This window comes from Chaetura pelagica, unplaced genomic scaffold, assembly GCF_000747805.2.
Source record: "Chaetura pelagica isolate M959 unplaced genomic scaffold, ChaPel_1.0 scaffold356, whole genome shotgun sequence".
In the NCBI taxonomy this organism is placed as follows: Eukaryota; Metazoa; Chordata; class Aves; order Apodiformes; family Apodidae; genus Chaetura; species Chaetura pelagica.
The window spans coordinates 4076717-4094441 of record NW_009953964.1 but is presented as its reverse complement, the minus strand read 5'-3'; the positions used below and the strand labels follow the sequence as shown (position 1 = coordinate 4094441).

Below are 17725 nucleotides of genomic sequence, written 5' to 3'. Positions count from 1 at the left end.
TCTAATCTATAACTATGCTGCATCAAAAAGCGCAAGTACAGAGTGGGAAGTTTTGCATCCATTTGATGAAAATTAACTCAGCTTTGTGGGCACCTCTGCAGCCCCCTCCAAAAGGAATTGTGCCAAAGTCTTCAGAAAAGTGTCTTTAGTTTGGTGGTTCTCTTCTACATGAGCTCTTCCAGATGTTTTCACAATTGACAAGAAGTCACACAAAAAAGTGTTTCCCTGGAAAACAATTGTGTAGAATTGCCACCAACATATAAAGCATTCTAGAAAGAACTGTCAATCAAAGCACTATTAAGTCAACTCAAATTCTCATCAATCTTTTCCCTTTCAGAGTCTGCTGTAGGACTTAACCTGCCCCAACTCCATCCATGATACAACAGCACAAAGAGAACCTAGAACTCAATGGAAATTCCTGATTAGAAGATGCAGTCACCAGAAGAAAGCCTGAACACACAACTGTATTGTTCTATTGAGCTTTTTGACCTCCTCAGGTAAGATGACACCTGCAAGACACTGAGCTGGAACAATCTGTTCTGATACTATTTTATGTCCCTACCTTGTCTCTGCATATTTTATGTTTCTTTGGCCATCTCCTCATCCTACTTTGTACTTGCTTATATACACCAGTACTTTATTGGAATAGGAGCTTAATTCTTGTGCACTGACCAAATTCCTGATCTGTCTAGTCCTTCACAATTTGGCAAGGCTATTCCATCACATTTGTCTTACAACTTTTCTGTAAAACATTGAGTGCTCAGATAGAGTATTTTTAAGGTATAGGCAAATATTCTTTGTTAGCTCCTGAAAGCTAAGGAGAAACCATTAAACAAAATGAGTACTTAAGCTGTGTGCTTATTTATTGGGAACTTAACAAATATTTTTCACAACTAAGCACAATGTTGGTCCAAAGCATACACTGCATATGATGCAAATTATAAGGGTGATAAAAAACAAAAGAAAATCCACACAACAGTACTGCCATATATATATATATGTTGTTCTTACATCTGTGGAAGGACATAAAAAAATATACTGAAGTCTTCTAAAAATAAAGTTTAATATAAATACAAAGCATACAGAATAACAGATTAACTAAGTTATCTAAAATTCTAGACTAATTTCTGAGAAGTACTGCCTCTTCATTTACAGTTTGCATTTTTTTTAAAAAATAGGACTGCTCTAACTTGCATAATGGAAGGAATTATTAATTTGATACCAAAAGTTGCAGTCTCAGAAGACAGTTACACAAACACACGTTAGCATGCAGGCTTATTTTTCCCTCCACCCTAAAACACCCTTTAAAACACTTCTCTAAAAAATATAATTTAAACCAGCACTGTTACACATGACTTGAAAAAACTGCCTCAAGTCAGTAAAAGCATATTGCACTTTACTTGTGTTGCTGTCCTGAGATCCTTAGAGAAAAGACAAACCAAGAGCACTCACTGCCTTCAAAGATACTTAGGATAGTGGTTGCATATGTCAAAACTAAAGTTCTGCATTTGCAGCTCATTTCTTGTAAATATCTACATTAACATAACAAAAGCCTGTACAGTTTTTTTAAACTGTTATCTCTGGTTTCTGTTGAAAAATAAACCTTTGGATATATGACAGTTGGTGTGTCTTATTTTAAAGCAATGATCTTCAATTTACCAGCTACACTTTGAGAGAATGCCTAGATGGTATTAAAAAAAGCTAAGTCAGCATTGTCTAGCACTGCAATTAAACTCTAATGTCACAGTAACATTAACCAGTTCTCTATCTTTGCACCCATTAACACCAGTTCCTCTGCCCTGAGCTTGAACTACTGCCACAAGTCATTGAACCCAAAACATGAAGTAACAGAAGGCAGTGAACCTTTCAGGAGTTTTTCCAAGAGGATTTTTTCAAGTAACATTACATCCCTGATAAAGCTCATGAACAATTTTACTAACAATAATCCCCAGTCTCAAAAGCAGCAGAACGTTAAAGACCTAAGAGATGACTCAATGTTTTGTATTTGTTTCTAAAATACTTTAAGACAGAGTTCTGTTCAGCAGCACCACATTTAAATCACAAGATAATTTTAAGTAAAAAATTATTTGATAGTCTTAGTCTTCTGGCCTGCTTCTTTTTCTGTTTATTCTGAAGTCTTACTCCTGAACTATCACTCCTGCTCAAAGAAAACAGAAAGTGTTCTACCCATAGATTTCTGCATAAATGAAGTTCACATTTAACTGATACCAACTTCAGTATATTTTAGTAAAAGCTTCCAGTAGTATAAGCTGCCACTGCTCAAGTGACATGTTACTGGGAGAGAAGGAAAGCACTCTGTGTTTTCCTCTACGTACGTTCTTACTTGGCAAAAAATTCAACAAATATTCCAGCCTGAGATAACTCTTCAACACAAGCTCTCAGCCAAATCTGACAAGTCACTAACTGATGAGAAGGAAGTAATCTGCACAGGGCTTATATGCAGATGCCTCTTAAAGTGACATCAACTGAGGTATATTATTATTTCTCTCTGAGAGCTAAAGGTACAATCCTTGGCAGAGAGGCACCCATATCAACATTCTTCGAATGAGCAAGTCATAAGGATTCAGTTCCTTCACAGTTTTCATTCAGATACACATATCAGACACAAGGTCTCCTCTTCGACTTCTATTCGTATCACCTTTTTCTCTGTCAATATTTACCCATCGAAGCACCCAGCTGCATATGAGTGATGACCACTGAAGTAACTACTGCCATAAGCCATGGAAATGCAGTGTCTGGGCTCTGCTCCTAAGGCCACCTGCACAGCAATGGGCATTTGGATGGGCAGATGCTGAGCTGGTGGCCGGAGGCTGGTCTGGAGAGCTGTGTGGGAGAGCAGTGAGCTGCCAGCACTCCCAGCAAGCAGGCTGCTGGGCCTGGGGGCCTGTAGAGAGTCACGATAAGCAGAGCACAGATCTTGCACTGGAGGCTGGAACTGGGAATGTGTAGCTGAATGCTGGGCTAAAGGGTGATAACTAGATTGCTGGAAGAGAACTTGAGTCGTGGCTTGATGGCTCAGATTCACCACTACTTCCTGTTCTTGGTGTTGAATTGTTACATGCTTTTTTATGTTACTGGCTTCTTTGATGTCATTCTCATAATACCTGAAACAAATGAGTAAGATTTATCAAACTGAGAAGTTCACAGAGCATATATCCCAAAGATTTCACCAGTCAGGCTACATTCTCAGCTTTTCAGCCCTAGCTGAATATAATAATCCTCAGGTTCTTTCACAATTCAGTTATAATCAACCTGCTGTCATATTCACAAACTAACAACAGGTTTATGGGTTTTTTGGCATCACAAGTGTGTTTTTACAGATGGACTGGTTATCTTGGAACTTTACATTCCCAGCACAAAGACATTTTTAAATAAGTATTGTGCAGAGTATTAAAGTGCATAGCTACAACAGGGGAATTCCTGTTAGATATTAGGAAGAAACTAATTTTACTTTTAATCATCATGAAAATGATGAAGCACTGGTACAAGTTTCCCAGAGTTTAGGAAGTCTCTGTCCTTGGAAGCACTCAAAACTTTACTGGACAACACCTCAAGCAGTCTGATTTAGGTTCAGTTGGCCCTGTTTCAAGCAGCAATTCAGAAGTTACCTCCAAGGTCCACCATCACTCCCAACCTAAATAATTCTATTAAACTTCTCATTTTCTGTGAAGACTGTATGTGCTTACATACCAGAGCAGTATTGATGCATGACAATCATGCCCCCTTTACTGGAAAAAAACAAATAACAGTTCTAAAATGTCTCCCTGCTGTAGTCTCTTAACATTGAGATACACTAGTGTCTCTGCAGCAAGGATATTCTAAGTACAATGAGAAAACAAAGGGGAAAAAAGCTCTTACCAAGCATCTATAAAAGCTTCCACTCAATCACACAGACAACCAGTACAAGCAAGCATAATGAACATTAACTTGTGCACTCCACTGCACATTGCTTTAATACTGTATTTTAACACTATTCACAAACTGTTTTCCCCCCAAATTGAAAATGCACTTCACCAATGTAGTAGCTTCCTATCTTAAACATATGTATAAATATATAAATATAAATATATAAAAATATAAAATATATAATTATATATATATAAAATAATATATATATATATATGTTTAAGAGTATTAACATCTTCCTAAGAGCACAAACAGGTTACTTTCTTTTTTCTGGTCTTACATGAGCATCATTTCAATGCATTGGGCAAGATGTTCCCAGGAAAATTATATATATAAAATAAAATATATATATATATGTTTAAGTGTATTAACATCTTCCTAAGAGCACAAACAGGTTACTTTCTTTTTTCTGGTCTTACATGAGCATCATTTCAATGCATTGGGCAAGATGTTCCCAGGAATAACATGTTAGCAATTCAAGCTGTGCTGTCCAGGCAGGAGAAACCTGCATGCAGATCCGTGAGGCACAGACACAGGCTGCAGCAGTCAGAGATGGGCGAAAATGAAGGAAAGTGTGATCTACAAAAGAAAAAAATAATTTAAAAAATTGTTACTAATTCTGCAGTGAGCCTATTATGTGTATACATAGAAAAACAGGACAAAATTAAATCCCCAACTTTGTTCCATGCTTCTCAGACTATTAACTCATGACCAGAAAGTCTCTCAAACATGGATGAAGGTCTGTGTACCACTTGTTTGTAACTACTATCAAGGTTTCACTATAGTTTCTTTCATTTCTGAAAAATCCACAGAATAGACTCTGCTGAAATTTGGGGACTGGTCTTAACTGAATCACAGTTAGGTACTGACAATCACACACATTTATATTAGTGTTGAAACCAGCTTGTGAGGATGCTGCAGTTTACTGCCCCTCATGTCAGCAGATATTGGAAGTGATACTGAAAACCAAATTATTTAAACTCCCATCATTCTAAATATGCCATGTCTGGCAGCATAGGACCTTCTAAAAAATACCATTAAAAAAGATTAATACATTGAACTACATAAGAACACATCTGCAGCAGACAATAGTTCATACTCTGTGGCAGATCAAAAATTCAACCCCATTTCAAAGTCTCTCCAATTAGTGTTCTAAGCTGCTAAAAAAATTGATCTCAGCTGGAGATTTCTGAAAAGAGATGAGACTTCTGCACAGGACAAGGACACCACACCATTTGGCATCTGAAGTACCTGCATAGAGAAACTGTTCTGCACAGATGATTTTGTACAGTCCATTTTGTGAAAAGTTGTACAGCCCTTCTCTCTTTCAGATGTCTGCCCTTTGCCAAATGGGAGATCATTACCACAAATCTGAGCCTCTTTACCTTGCACTGAGCAATCAAGGAAATAGTATGCGTATTTCTCCAGAAAAGCTTTGATTTTGGTCAGTGAGGTGATGGGCCAGCCATTGTGAAGGTCATTCTCGCCAATGGACACATAGAGGTAGTAGTCAATGTAGTGTGCTGGTGTTGGTAAACAGAGGTTCCAGTTGAAGTTTTCCAAAAGCAGCATTTCCATTCTAAGCAAATCTTTCTTGTTCAATTCCGCATTCACATTACACATGCATGCCAGGTTATTTAAGTGCTCCAACTTTGGAACTTTATCTTCCTTTTCTTCAAATTTACCTGCCAGAAGAGATGGTTCTCATAAGATTTACCTTTATGAATGAGTGTCTAAAAGTCTGAAATAGCACCCCCAAAACCAGGAAATCTAATGATAAAAGGTGCTTTATAAAGAAGGAAGGAAAAGCACCATGGCATAAAGGGGCAGCCAACAGACTGGCCAATATATTTCTATATCCTTGTTATGGTTTTGTTTGTTCCCAAAACCAAGACTATAAACTCATTAGGATTACAGATAGCTTTTCTGACAACTGGAAGCAGTTTGCTGAAGGACATTCAGTCGACTGTGAAGAAAGCAAGCAGTATGGGATGAAATATGGCTAGGAAAGATCTAATATTGAGGAAAAAAATGCTTCTTTGGGTATGGAAGCTAAATACACATGCTACAAAAAGGAAGACATAAAAAACCCTCAGGCAACATCACCTTTGCCCTTTCTGCCTCAGAATTCTGCATTTGTTCCTTCCTGTCTTGGACAGCCTCATTAGCTAAGGTCACTGGAAGGCTAGGAGAAGTGCACTGTAACCAAGTGATTAACAGAAATCATTTCTATAGGTTCGGAAGGAGCACACATTTTCAGAGTCAAGATAGCTGAGAAAAGCTGCAGCTTTTTCTAAATTGTATTTACCAGCCTACTGAAACAGCTGTATTCTTTAGAATGACTCTGTTTTCACCAGAAAGTTGCTTAAGAAAGCAATTAAATCTTAAATTCCCACTTCTGGTTTCCCAAACCAAAAATGACCTACCAGCCACTCCTTGTTCAAGAGCAACACAAGTAACAACATGTTTCCAGTACAGCTTAAAAAAACATCCCTGCTGCAAAATCCAAACCCATAGCTACTTAAAAGTACTCCATAGTTACTCTTCCTCTGATATATTTCATGTTGCTTCAGACATCCTTCCATTGCCTCTACAAGAGTCCTCCTTTACCAACACAAACCACTGACAAGATATTAGCATGTCATACAGTTTCAGAGCATTCTCAACAAATCTAAAACAATTAAAACCAGTATTGCACTAGAAAATTATTTTAAAAGATCTTCCTGTCCATTTAGCATAGCAATTCCATGATCCAAAGCATCTCCAGTGAATTAAAAGCCTGACAGTTTTCTGTACTATTAACAGCTTAAGTGTCTTTTTAACACATTTATAAATGGATTTTCCATCTTAGAGCGTGTTCAGGTATCATGGATATGAAATGCATTCAAAGTGTAATATTGCAGCCACTCCACCATAAAAGAGGATAACAATAAAAAGGAAAAAGAAAATCCATCCATCACACAAAATAAGACAGGAAAGGATTGTGGGCACACTGTTAGTGAAAAAGCCCTTAAAATTCAGGAGTCTGTACACACCTTGATGAATTTCCTTGTCACCTGAATTTAGAATTTTTAAGCAAAATTACATTTCAGAGAAAAGTTAACCTTAATCTTTTCTTCATACAAGGTGATGTCAGAGCCAGATACAGCAATTTAAGGACTATGCCAGGAGAAGTAGGAGAAACCACTGCGTGTCCAGGGAAGTAAGGATGAGATCTGTCACACTGGCTTCTGTAAGTTCTAGTTCCTTCTCCTCCCACTCAACCTTGGAAGTTTAAAAAGTCAGACTGTAGTCTTGAAAGCAGAGTACCAGCACAGTGGTGTTGGGGAGGTATCATACCAACATAAGGCAAAGTTGATAAAAATAAGTTTTCTCTTAAAGTGAAAATTAATTGAAAACAACTAAATTTAGTAATTCAGATTGTTATTTAATATTTCCCCCCTTCTGCTTTTCATCACTCTAGTGTCTAGGTTTAATGTTAGATAACTGGCCACTGCACCAGATTTGAGACATTGAGTATAAATGTACTAGGTAATTAGAAGACTCACAAATTGCATTGAGAAGGCCAGGGAGTGAGGAGGGGGGAGTAGGAAGGGGGAGAGAAATAAATTAGTAACTTACACTTCAACTAAATTGTAAAACTTTAATATGTGCTACTTTCCAAAGAAACATGCAAAGCATACAAACAAGTCAAACACATTTCCTTTCCCAGTTCCACCTAGACCCAAACAATTTGCTTCCAGTTTACCAAGCACATCTCACCTATTTTAAAATTGAACACTGCCTTGACTGTAGTAAATGTAAATTACCTAAGAAAATATTCTGTACATGTTACGGCAATAGGGAAATGATAATAATCATAATGGCAGATTAAAGAGCTGGGCAAAATTAAGCCATGAAAACCACAAGAAGTATCCAAGTACTCAATGCAGCAATGCAGCACTGGATGTTCTGAACAGTAAGCCAGCTTTCCTTAAAACAATACTCAAATATAAAAACTGTTGTCATGTCTCCATAGCAGCAGAACCCTCTTGAGGAAGAGGGGCCATAAGAACTAGAATTGCTGGAACATTCAATGCCACTGAATGGCTGAGAGACCTTGCTTTTATCAGGTACCTGCTACTGAAGAGGATTTAACTCTTCAGGGAAGAACAAGACCTAGCTTGGATTTTACAGCAACAAGCAAAAGCTGCACTGCTTTACCTACACAGGTACACTGTAACAGTACAGCCCCCTGTACCACAGTTACAAAACTCACAGAAGAAACAGTTGCAGTGGTTTAAGACTGACTGTCCAGGTGCTTGTTCTCCCCCCAGAGGTTACTGCTCCTCCAGCTGGACCATTTGAGTGGATTGTGTCAGTGCATCTCATCTACTTTTGGGCAGCTGGTCTGCACAGCTTTCAGCAGGCAATTTGAGCCAAGCAGCAGTACAGCAGATGGGATATCTTTACACAATCCCTTTTTCTAAAAGAGCACTTAGGGCTAGAGCACTTTAAAATATCACAATAATTTTCTGTAATAAATTACCCAATAAAGATGCAGTTCAGAACATTACAACCTACTGCTGCTCAACAGTGCTCCTCTGCAAGGGGCTGCCTTCTCAGCTGCAGGTTGAGTGAACTGAAAAATATTCAGTTCCTTTCAGCAAAGTGTTAGTTAAACTAGATCAATCCACTTACTGGAAGTATCAGCCATCTGATTTTTGTCTGGGGAAAATCTGAGCTTACTCAAAGCACTGGGATGCTCTGGGGGAAAAGGAAAGTAGTGACACTTTCAGTCACTTCTGTTTGCAAAGTAAGCATCCATCCATAGCTTGGTGCAGAGACAGCAATCCTGGCTTCCGTGCAGGTGTACTGGTACCTGGTATCTAGATCCAGCTGGCTTGCCTGAAGACCATCAGTCCCAGCTGCCCAGCATTACTTCCCACCAAAAGCCAGCATCTCCCATACCCAACAGCAGTGAACATGAGCAATCACTAGTCTGCTCTAAGCAAGGAACAGCTGGATTGTCTTGAGCAATTAAAACCACTGGACTTCACCAATGATCTTGTAACAGCAGGAACATATGACCACTTGTCTTACCACAGCTGGACCTCAGAAGGAGGTCCTGTGTCTTCTAATTGTGTACCTAGCCAAAACATCCACATGGACCAGGTTTTTCTGTATTACAAAAACATGTTTAGTTTATTATTCTGATTTAGATCACAAAGCTTCTCTTAATAAAAGTGAGAGAGACAGTCTATTCTACAGACATTCCTAAAGTAACTGTGACGTCAGTTTTTCCAGCAACTTTTCCTCCCCTCCATCAATAGCTTTCAGTTCACCTCTAGGTTACTGTGAACAACTTTTAGCATTCTTTTTCTGAACTGTCTCAGAGAAAATTACCCTTGATGACATCAGTAAACTTCAAAGCTTTTACAGCTGTTCTGAGGTGCTCACCTATTTGGTGTATTTCCAGAGGCCTTCTCCAGTTATCACATCGTGCATAGATTGCTAAGAAACATCCATCTTCCAGCTGGTGAACAACTGGATAAGTCTAGGGACACACTCCCACATTCCTAAACTGCAGAAAATCTGATGTGAACATTACTTGGCTGTGAGTGCAGTTTGTTTGGAACAGCATTATCTTCTCACTCCCTTAACTCTTTCACAGTTCTTACCTAAGTGGGAAGCACTATCATCACCCAGGGAGACTGATGAGCCACTCAACATGCATTTCTAGAATACAGCAAGAGAAATGAGCTGCAGCTAACTAAGGGACAGCCAGCGAAATGCTGATTTCTCCATCATGAGAGCACTGCTGCTCTATGCTATCAAAAAGGTCATGGCAAAGTTTGTAGGTAAAGGAAAAAAAGAGAGACAAGTTTTTGAGATCCCTCAGAATCGAGATAGAAGCAACAAACTTCAAAATTTAACACAAGATTACAGCAACTTCTGATTTTAAAAATTGTCTTCAGCTTGCATTTACCTTGGAAGTTTATTGCTTCCATTTTAAAAGCTGGCTGCTTAGAAGTTTCCCTATTTTGCCCCATTCACCCCAGAAACCTCCCTACTTCCAAGTAATCAGTGGGAATAAGTAATCTTGCCTCTAACTACACCTCATCTTGCTTGAGGTCTGCACACTACCCTTAATCTCCTGCTCTTTTTTTAAGGAAGCAGTCAGAAAGAGAACTCAAAGAGTTTCTCAAAATGTGTTAATAACAGTAATTGAAAGACAGTCTCCATTCATCTTGATGTGATATAAACACCACAATTGTTGTAAAAAAAATTAGTTTTTAGTTCTCTGAGGTATATAATTTTTAGAAGTGCAAGTGTCTTGCAGCACAGCCCAAAGAACACTTCTGCTGCAATCCTCTGCTGAAAAACCATGCAACTTCCTATAGTAATGGTTTGTGGGAAGTTCTAATTGCTGCATTTGCAGTAAGAGGCAAAGGACTAGCTTTCCTCTTCTGTGCTACAGTGAGAACTTTAAAGGTGACTTCAGGTTGGTACTTTTGACTTACTCAAAATATTTTACAAAAAAACATTACCAAAAAAAGATAGCAAAAGTTATTTCATATTATTTTGAAAGTAACAAACTAAATGCATTAATTCCCACCTACTGTGAAGTGGATTTTCCTGACCTGACTTGCATCACTTTGAGCTACACATACCAGAAAAAGAATATCCTGACTGCAGATTCAGATCGTCCAGACAGCAAACAACAGCTTATTATGATCCTAAAAGTCTCCAAACTGAGCCCTAGCATTTTGAACCTTATCTATATGATTTCATTAGGAATTAATTTTGTACAAAGCTGCTTTGGTTCCATGTTCAATGTTTTGTTTCTACATGTTGGTAGGAAAGCTGCCTTTATGGTAATAGACTTTTTCCCCTTCCTGCAAGGGATTATTTAAGTCCATATCAGGATGTATACATGCTCCTGCATTGCTCCAATCTTAGATTTAGAAAGCTTCTCACATGCTCACTAAACTTAGGCTTGCTCTTTATAGTAAATTGCCTTTTTTTTTAAACAGGCAGCAGTTGCAAAACATTTCCCTCTAGTGTTATCATAGGGCAGTTTGTACACTTCCTTTTGCTTCACAGTTGCATAGAGGTGGCTTTAAAATTGCATTTTACTTCAGTCATTTACGTAAAGAAAGTCCTGAAGGGTTTTTTTGCTTCTTTTTAAATCCTAAAAGCTACAGAAGTCAGAAGTCCAGCTCGCCCAATCTCATATAGTGAACCTCTGCCCAAGCAGTATCTTACCAGAACACCAACTCATTTAACTCATACCAATTCATGAAATTTTTGACAGTTCTGTTTTCATCCTATCTGGAGTAGCACTGGAAACAAAACATAGCTATGAATTCTTCCTCTAAGTCCAAATGAAAAGTTATTAGAAGAGCTGTTGAAGCATCAATTTTATGCTGGAGAAAAATGAAGAAGGAGTACAATTCAAAGTGTCAGATTTATCTCAAGAAAATCCTATTACCTTTTCCTGAAGGTAACATTCATCCATGCACTTGGGAAAATAATAATAAAAAAAAAAACACAACACAAAACACAAACAAGGAAAACAACCTTAAAAAAAAACCCACACCAAAAACTAGCAATGCTGCAAGATATCTTGTAGTTATCAGGTTATCCAAAGAGAGAAAAAGAGATGGTCTGAAAGCTGAAGGAGTACCCCTCTGAGCAGCATCAGTCTCCAGGCTACTTGAACCTGGTATTTCATTCACTCTAACGTGTCTGAAATTAAGGGTACAGTTTCATAACCATTTACACAACAGTCCTAGTCTTTCCCCCCTCTATTGCACCAGCCTGAAGCTTTCCTGACCCCTCAGAAAAATCTCTCTGGTCAATGAAGAAAACACTTCTTCAGCTGGGAAAACAGCATATGATCTCTAAGGAAAACCACCATCTGCTCAGACAACAACAACAAAAAAAAAGCCTAAATAGACAGCAGCCAGCTTACTTGCTAGGAGAAGACAGGCAAATGAAACCACGTGCAGTTGCTTGACAGTGATATCATAGCGATCCATGAAGAGATCCAACAAGTAGCTGGCGAGGTGCCGGGCCGTGGGGCAGAGGTTGCAGCGGGTGCTGAGCACACTCAGGAGGTCAATGAAGTACCGGCGCATCCCAATCTGTGGGGAATGAGCCTGGTACACGGGCAACTTCAGCTCCTGCAGGAAAGGGGAAGAGAGAATAAAGAGGTACTACAACAAACACCGCGCCAGTGTCTGGAATCCCCACTCAGCACCCACCAGCTGCTATGGGAAGTGCCATGCAGCTCCAGCACGGCGAGGGACACAGAAATCAGGGCTGGATTACTGCATGTTTTGACAGTCAGTTGACTTATAATTCTTCAGTCATACACACACTTTCCTCACAAGCATTAAACATAGTCCAACACAGTAAATTACAGTTTAACTCAGGAACAACTTGCTGTTACTTTCTACAGTATATACTTCCTGGCCATGAAAATTTTTCCTGAAGGACTTTCATTTTGTTCACCCAAACTGGACTGTTAAATAAGGTTTTAACAGAGTTTCATAGGCAAGAATGGCAAGATACATTTCTCTATTACCCCTTCCTCAGTTGCCCAAGTTCCTACATCCTTTGCCAAAAAAAATGGGTAGGTCTTTAGAATAAACAACAACTATTTAACATTTTTTTAAAAAATAATCACATGATGCATGGCTGCAGCAAGAGAAAAAGTAGACATTAACAAGAAAAAAAAAAAAAGGAAAATTATTAGCAAATTCTAGTATTTTCTGTAGTAAACCATGCCAGCATTATAAAAGCCCAAAAACCCTGACAGACTGTATTTCACATGCAGTATATGAATTATGTAAGTTTTTGGTCTATGCTAGATCTTTACCTGCAAGGGTTTTTACACACAAGTTTGTAGTTACTAAGTGAGGAGTAGGTTAAGGGAAGGACTTAAGATCCTTGGGAATATCTACAACCAGCTAATGACAATTAAAAATTGATACCTTCTCACTTTAGACATGGTCATATACTAATGCAGTTACCGTGGCCAGACTGGAATTAAAGTGGGCTGACTATATTTCAACAGGCAGAAATTAGAAAGATACTATTTCAGCAAGGTGTACCTCCAAGTCATTTGCCAAGGTAATACATCATTTTTGTTTTACATACATTTGAAAATAAAACAGCAGTAGTACAGTGCTCCAGGATAGATGTGTTGCATAGTGGAATACTCAGCAATACATAGCAGTTAATTCTACTAAATCAATCAGGATTATTTTTTTTTTTATAAAAGGGTGTTAAGAGGAAGTATCTGCACTATCTACCCCATTTAGAGGAGAGGCACCACCCTGCACAGCCAGTACCGTGGCTGCCCATGCTCCTTTCATCCCCTGGAAGAAGACATTCCACGAGGAGGTTCAACTTATCAGGAAAAAATAGCTCCACAATCAGGCTCAGAGGGGTGCACATAACTGGAAAGCAGGGAGGCTCCCGAACGAGCAGCGAGCAGTAGCTCACAAAGACAGCAAGGCGAGCACTGTTCCGGATGATTGCTTCCCAGGCCTTCCTAAAGAAAGTCAATGAATAAACACATTCCAGACTGAACAGACACACGCTGTGGACAGGCAAACAGCCCTTTGAAACCTGGGACAGCCTTCACTGGAGGATTATAAAGAAATCACCCACCAGTAACAATTTATAAAGCAGGGAGACAATGGAACATGTTCCCCCCCATTGTTTTGTACTCAGAAAACTCCCATAAATTTGATTTATTTATGTACAGAGATTTCTGTCAGTACAACTGACATACACAGGTTCAGAGTAGGAATTCATAGCATACTCATAACACAAATGTTTGAGCTGAAATGGTTTAAAACTCAGTGCTTAGATCAGTTAAAACAGCAGCATTTAAAAAAAATTACGTGTTTACAAAGCCCAAGCTACCATAGGATCAGGTGGCAATTTTGTCTGCAGAATACTTTTTTTTTGGTGACTGGTAGGAGCTTCAAATTTTATATTTTGAAATGTCCTTCCTGTTTCAACACCTAAATCTCTGAGCAAAATTAGAAGATACACTCTGCGGTCACCATACATAATTATAGACTAAATTTTTTTTTTAGACCATAACAACAAATGCAAGAAATAACCAGTTATACATTTAGTAAAAAAAAAAAACAACCAAAACAACTGACATGTCTAAATGTTACAGTTCAGTGGGTGAGGATCAGAGACTCAGAAGGAAAGAGATCCAGAGATTTGCATCCACACTTCAAGATTCTCAGAAGCCAGAACCACCCCTACTCAGCCCACTGTGCTAGAAAATTCAAAACACTGAAATTATGCCAATTGAATTGTTCTGATACTGGTTTAACACAGACATTTACTGCCCTGTAAGACATCTGCTTATATATACACATTTTTTTTAAATTGGTTTCTAGCAAAGGGCATGAATGAAAGGCATTCTTATTTTGTTGACCAGAAAACCCACACTGAGCTTCTGTGCAACAAGACTTGGCAGCAGAGACAAGGTTAAACTTCAGGATTAATGTCAGGAGGCACAGAACCACGTGCTGTGGTGTCTTACAAGCTCAAGTCCCTAGGTATTCATTGATCCAGGGTAGTTATCTGTGTACAGGCAAGAGCTTGCCCTGCACCACATAGCATGAGGGAGCTAATAAGCAGCTCAGTATGACTGCTTTTACACTGACAGATCAGGCTCACGCGATGAGCTTCCTGTCAAAGGAAAGCGAGTAGTAGACAGTTAACAATGCAAGGCTTAGAGCCACCAGCACGGCTGCGGATGTGCTACCCTTCCCACCCCCACAGGGTTCTTTAGCATGAGCTCATCAAGAAAAAAATATTCCTTTGAATGAAAAAGAAATGCCTTTGTTGCTTTGGGGATAGTGATGCAGGATCAGCAAATACAACTCCATAGGGGAAAAAAAAACCCCATGAATATTTTGGGAGCAAGAATAAATAATTTCCACAATTATTGCCCCCCTCCCCCCATCTCCAGTAAAGCAACAGCGAAAAACTGGGAGTCCTGCTGTCTGCTGGAATTGTCCTTTCATATGCTGCTTCTGCTTATCTTCGACCTGTTCTTCCGTACCTACTTCCAAGAGCTTTGCTTTGGGCTACAGAGCAATCGCCGCATTGAGATGCTAAAGGCAGCAGCCCATCAGGCTCACAGGTGTCTCGGAAATTACTTAACAAGCTTTGCTCAACATACTGATCAGTGACTCTCCACAAAGGAGCCTCCAGAAAGGCAGAGCACGGCATTTAAAGAGATCACCACTTCATCTCAAAACCTGACAAGTGACGCTTGGACTGAGACATGGTCTTAAGGGTGGAGACAATTTTTAAGCCTCCACCCCCTACCAGCGTCAAGACCTGACAAACCAAGAGAATCAGTGTAAACATTTTAAGTGGTGTTAAAAACGACAAATCTTCCTCGGCAATCTGAAAGACAGGCAGGCTCCAGACACCAGCCATTAATTCCCTGCAGACACAGCTCAGCACCAGTGACTTGGCCGCTTCACCTGGCGCCGCTGAGCACCAGGGCTCAGGAGAAGAGATTTCAGCCGTGGTTCGGAAGGTTTTGTAACTGGGCTGAGCAAAGGCACTTCAGGTGCCATCCCTAAAGGAGACGCTAGGCAAACAAGACCCAAACTAAAGCTTTTAAGCAACCACATGAACGTTTGGCTTTCACTGGCCATTTGAAGTAAATCAGCCAAACAGCGATTGGAGAGGAATAAAATGTTAAAGGATCACTTCCTTCAGCTCCCTTGAAGCAGCAGCTGGCACAGGCCAGTCTGCTCAGCATTTATCTTCATCACAATAGCACATCAGATAGTTTGGTGTTCAACATGGCATGAAATTCCATGCACATGGGTTTTTTTCTGTCCAATTTCTCCTCAATAAAACTGCTTTCCCACTGATACAAAGGCAGTAATGAACTGACAAGCAGTCAGGAGAAAAAAGTCAGCAGCAGAAAAGTTAGCAAGTGAAGTGACATGGTAATAAGTCACACTAATAACAATGAGTTCTCAGAACAAAAGTGGCATTCATCAAGGTACTTTAGAACAACTCACAAAGCTTTGTGACAATGAAAATGAAGCACTGATGTAACTATGCCTCAGGTTCTGAAATGAAGGGAGATGTTAACTGAATCTGGTTTTCTACCATGTCAGAGCTCTTCAACTTCAGTCATCTGTTCTGTCCCAGAGGTCAAACATACAGTATCTCCTGACTCCCTGCAACAGCTCCTCTGTTTCTTGCTACCCACCTTGGCGCCAGCCATGTCAGCTGCAAGACACCAAGCCAGTGCACACAGGCATCTCCAGGGAGCTGCACCCTCTGTGGAGAGCAAAGTACATTACCTTCTCATTTCTGAAGCAAAATGAGGAGCCTAAACCAGAGCTACTGACTAACAGTAAAGCCTGCTCCATTTACTATTATGAACTTCCTACTTTTAATTATTATTCTTTTTCTTATTCTCTACTTTTGTTTCTGGTTAAACAGAATCAAGAATATTGCCCCAGCTACCACAGCTCACAGATCTTAACCACTGATCATAACCTGAAATCTGAAATAAGCTTCCAAATAATGAACAAAAATACCCATTAAAGGTACAGAACCAGAGTTACAACAAGATCTCCATGGTTCTTAATCCAGGGCAAAAGTATATAAAACCAAGATACCACTTGTGTGATGTTGATACAAGTCACACCAATTGACAAAAAAAGTGAAAAGTAGAAACCACAGTAACTTTGGCAATCATGTAGCTCTCTGTATGTTGCATGTTCTAGAAAAATCGTATGTACATGACCTGCACCAAATCTTTAAGAATTCCTGTTGGAAGAATAACAAATACTGTAAAGTTGTTGCCATTAGAACAGGAAAAAGAAATGCCTGTAGATGAAAAATAAAGGGAAAGCTTATCTATAGGAGGCTTTTCACAGTTCTTTGAAAGAGACTAACTCCTTCCTGTTTTGTGTTATCAGTCTTTCAGCTGTGGAAGAAAGGTGCCAAACTGATCTTTCAGATAAAATTATTGCACTGCTCATGAGAAACCACTAAAAGCCAACTCCTCTATGACACATTATTTATGCAGGCAAGAATACGATATACAAAGAAAAAATTAGACTATACTATTTTTTAATAGGAACTTGAAAATTCAGAGCGCTCTGTGTGCCTCTCTGCAGTAGGCTGGGGAGTATGCTACCAATTTAATTCTGCTACTAATGTCATGCTGTTCTCTCCCCTACAGTAACAATCCTTCTGCACAGACAGACTGCAGTGTTATGCCTTCCAGTAACAAAATCACTCTTCTGAAACTTGCTGGTAAGTGTTCCTATGCTTAGGCAGCAGATTACAGTTTAATTAATAGGTCAGAAAGGTTAAGTGTGTTTGTGAACAGTCTGATAGTAGAATACAGCTGATGCATTTGGCTTTTGCTGATCTTCAAATTGGCCACACAGACTCAAAGGGAAGGGCAAAGATAACTGCCAAGACAGTGCTCTTAGGGTAGAACCAGCAGTGTTTCCTTGCAGAGCAGAAACAAATGGTGCAAGTCTCTGAAACAGCCCCACTGGTTTTGTCTGTGCTAGCACAAACCACACGGTCTTACAACACTGAGAGACCAATGATTATAACTGTTAGAAGATACAGCAGTAAGGAACAGTCTAGGATTCACTGCATGATCTAGTCCTACTCTTTTCAGCCCTGCTGTGACCATATCTCTCCGAGTCCTGAAAATTATAGTTTCCCATTATTTAAGCACCCTTCAGTTCTGTTAGACAAGTCTTAATCAGGCCCTTGG

At 39.4% G+C, this 17725-nt stretch overlaps 1 protein-coding gene across 1 annotated transcript; it reads right to left on the bottom strand.

Moving 5' to 3' along the window:
• Positions 1 to 2677: 2677 nt before the first annotated feature.
• Positions 2678 to 16204, bottom strand: CCNJL (cyclin J-like). Its single transcript, XM_010002055.1, has 5 exons — positions 16190 to 16204; positions 11885 to 12095; positions 5313 to 5612; positions 4347 to 4506; positions 2678 to 3125 (listed from the first exon to the last, which is right to left on the bottom strand). The coding sequence occupies exons 1-5, from the start codon at positions 16202 to 16204 to the stop codon at positions 2678 to 2680; spliced, it is 1134 nt and encodes a 377-aa protein (XP_010000357.1).
• Positions 16205 to 17725: the final 1521 nt, after the last annotated feature.

What these genes read in the sequence shown, in the direction of transcription:
- CCNJL (XM_010002055.1), bottom strand. An exon ending in TGCCTGTCTTCTCCTAGCAA is followed by an intron (nt 5,613 to 11,884) that starts GTAAGCTGGCTG and finishes CTCTTCTGGCAG; the next exon opens with GTAAATTTGAAGAAAAGGAA. An exon ending in CCTTGATTGCTCAGTGCAAG is followed by an intron (nt 4,507 to 5,312) that starts GTAAAGAGGCTC and finishes TTTCTTTTGTAG; the next exon opens with ATCACACTTTCCTTCATTTT.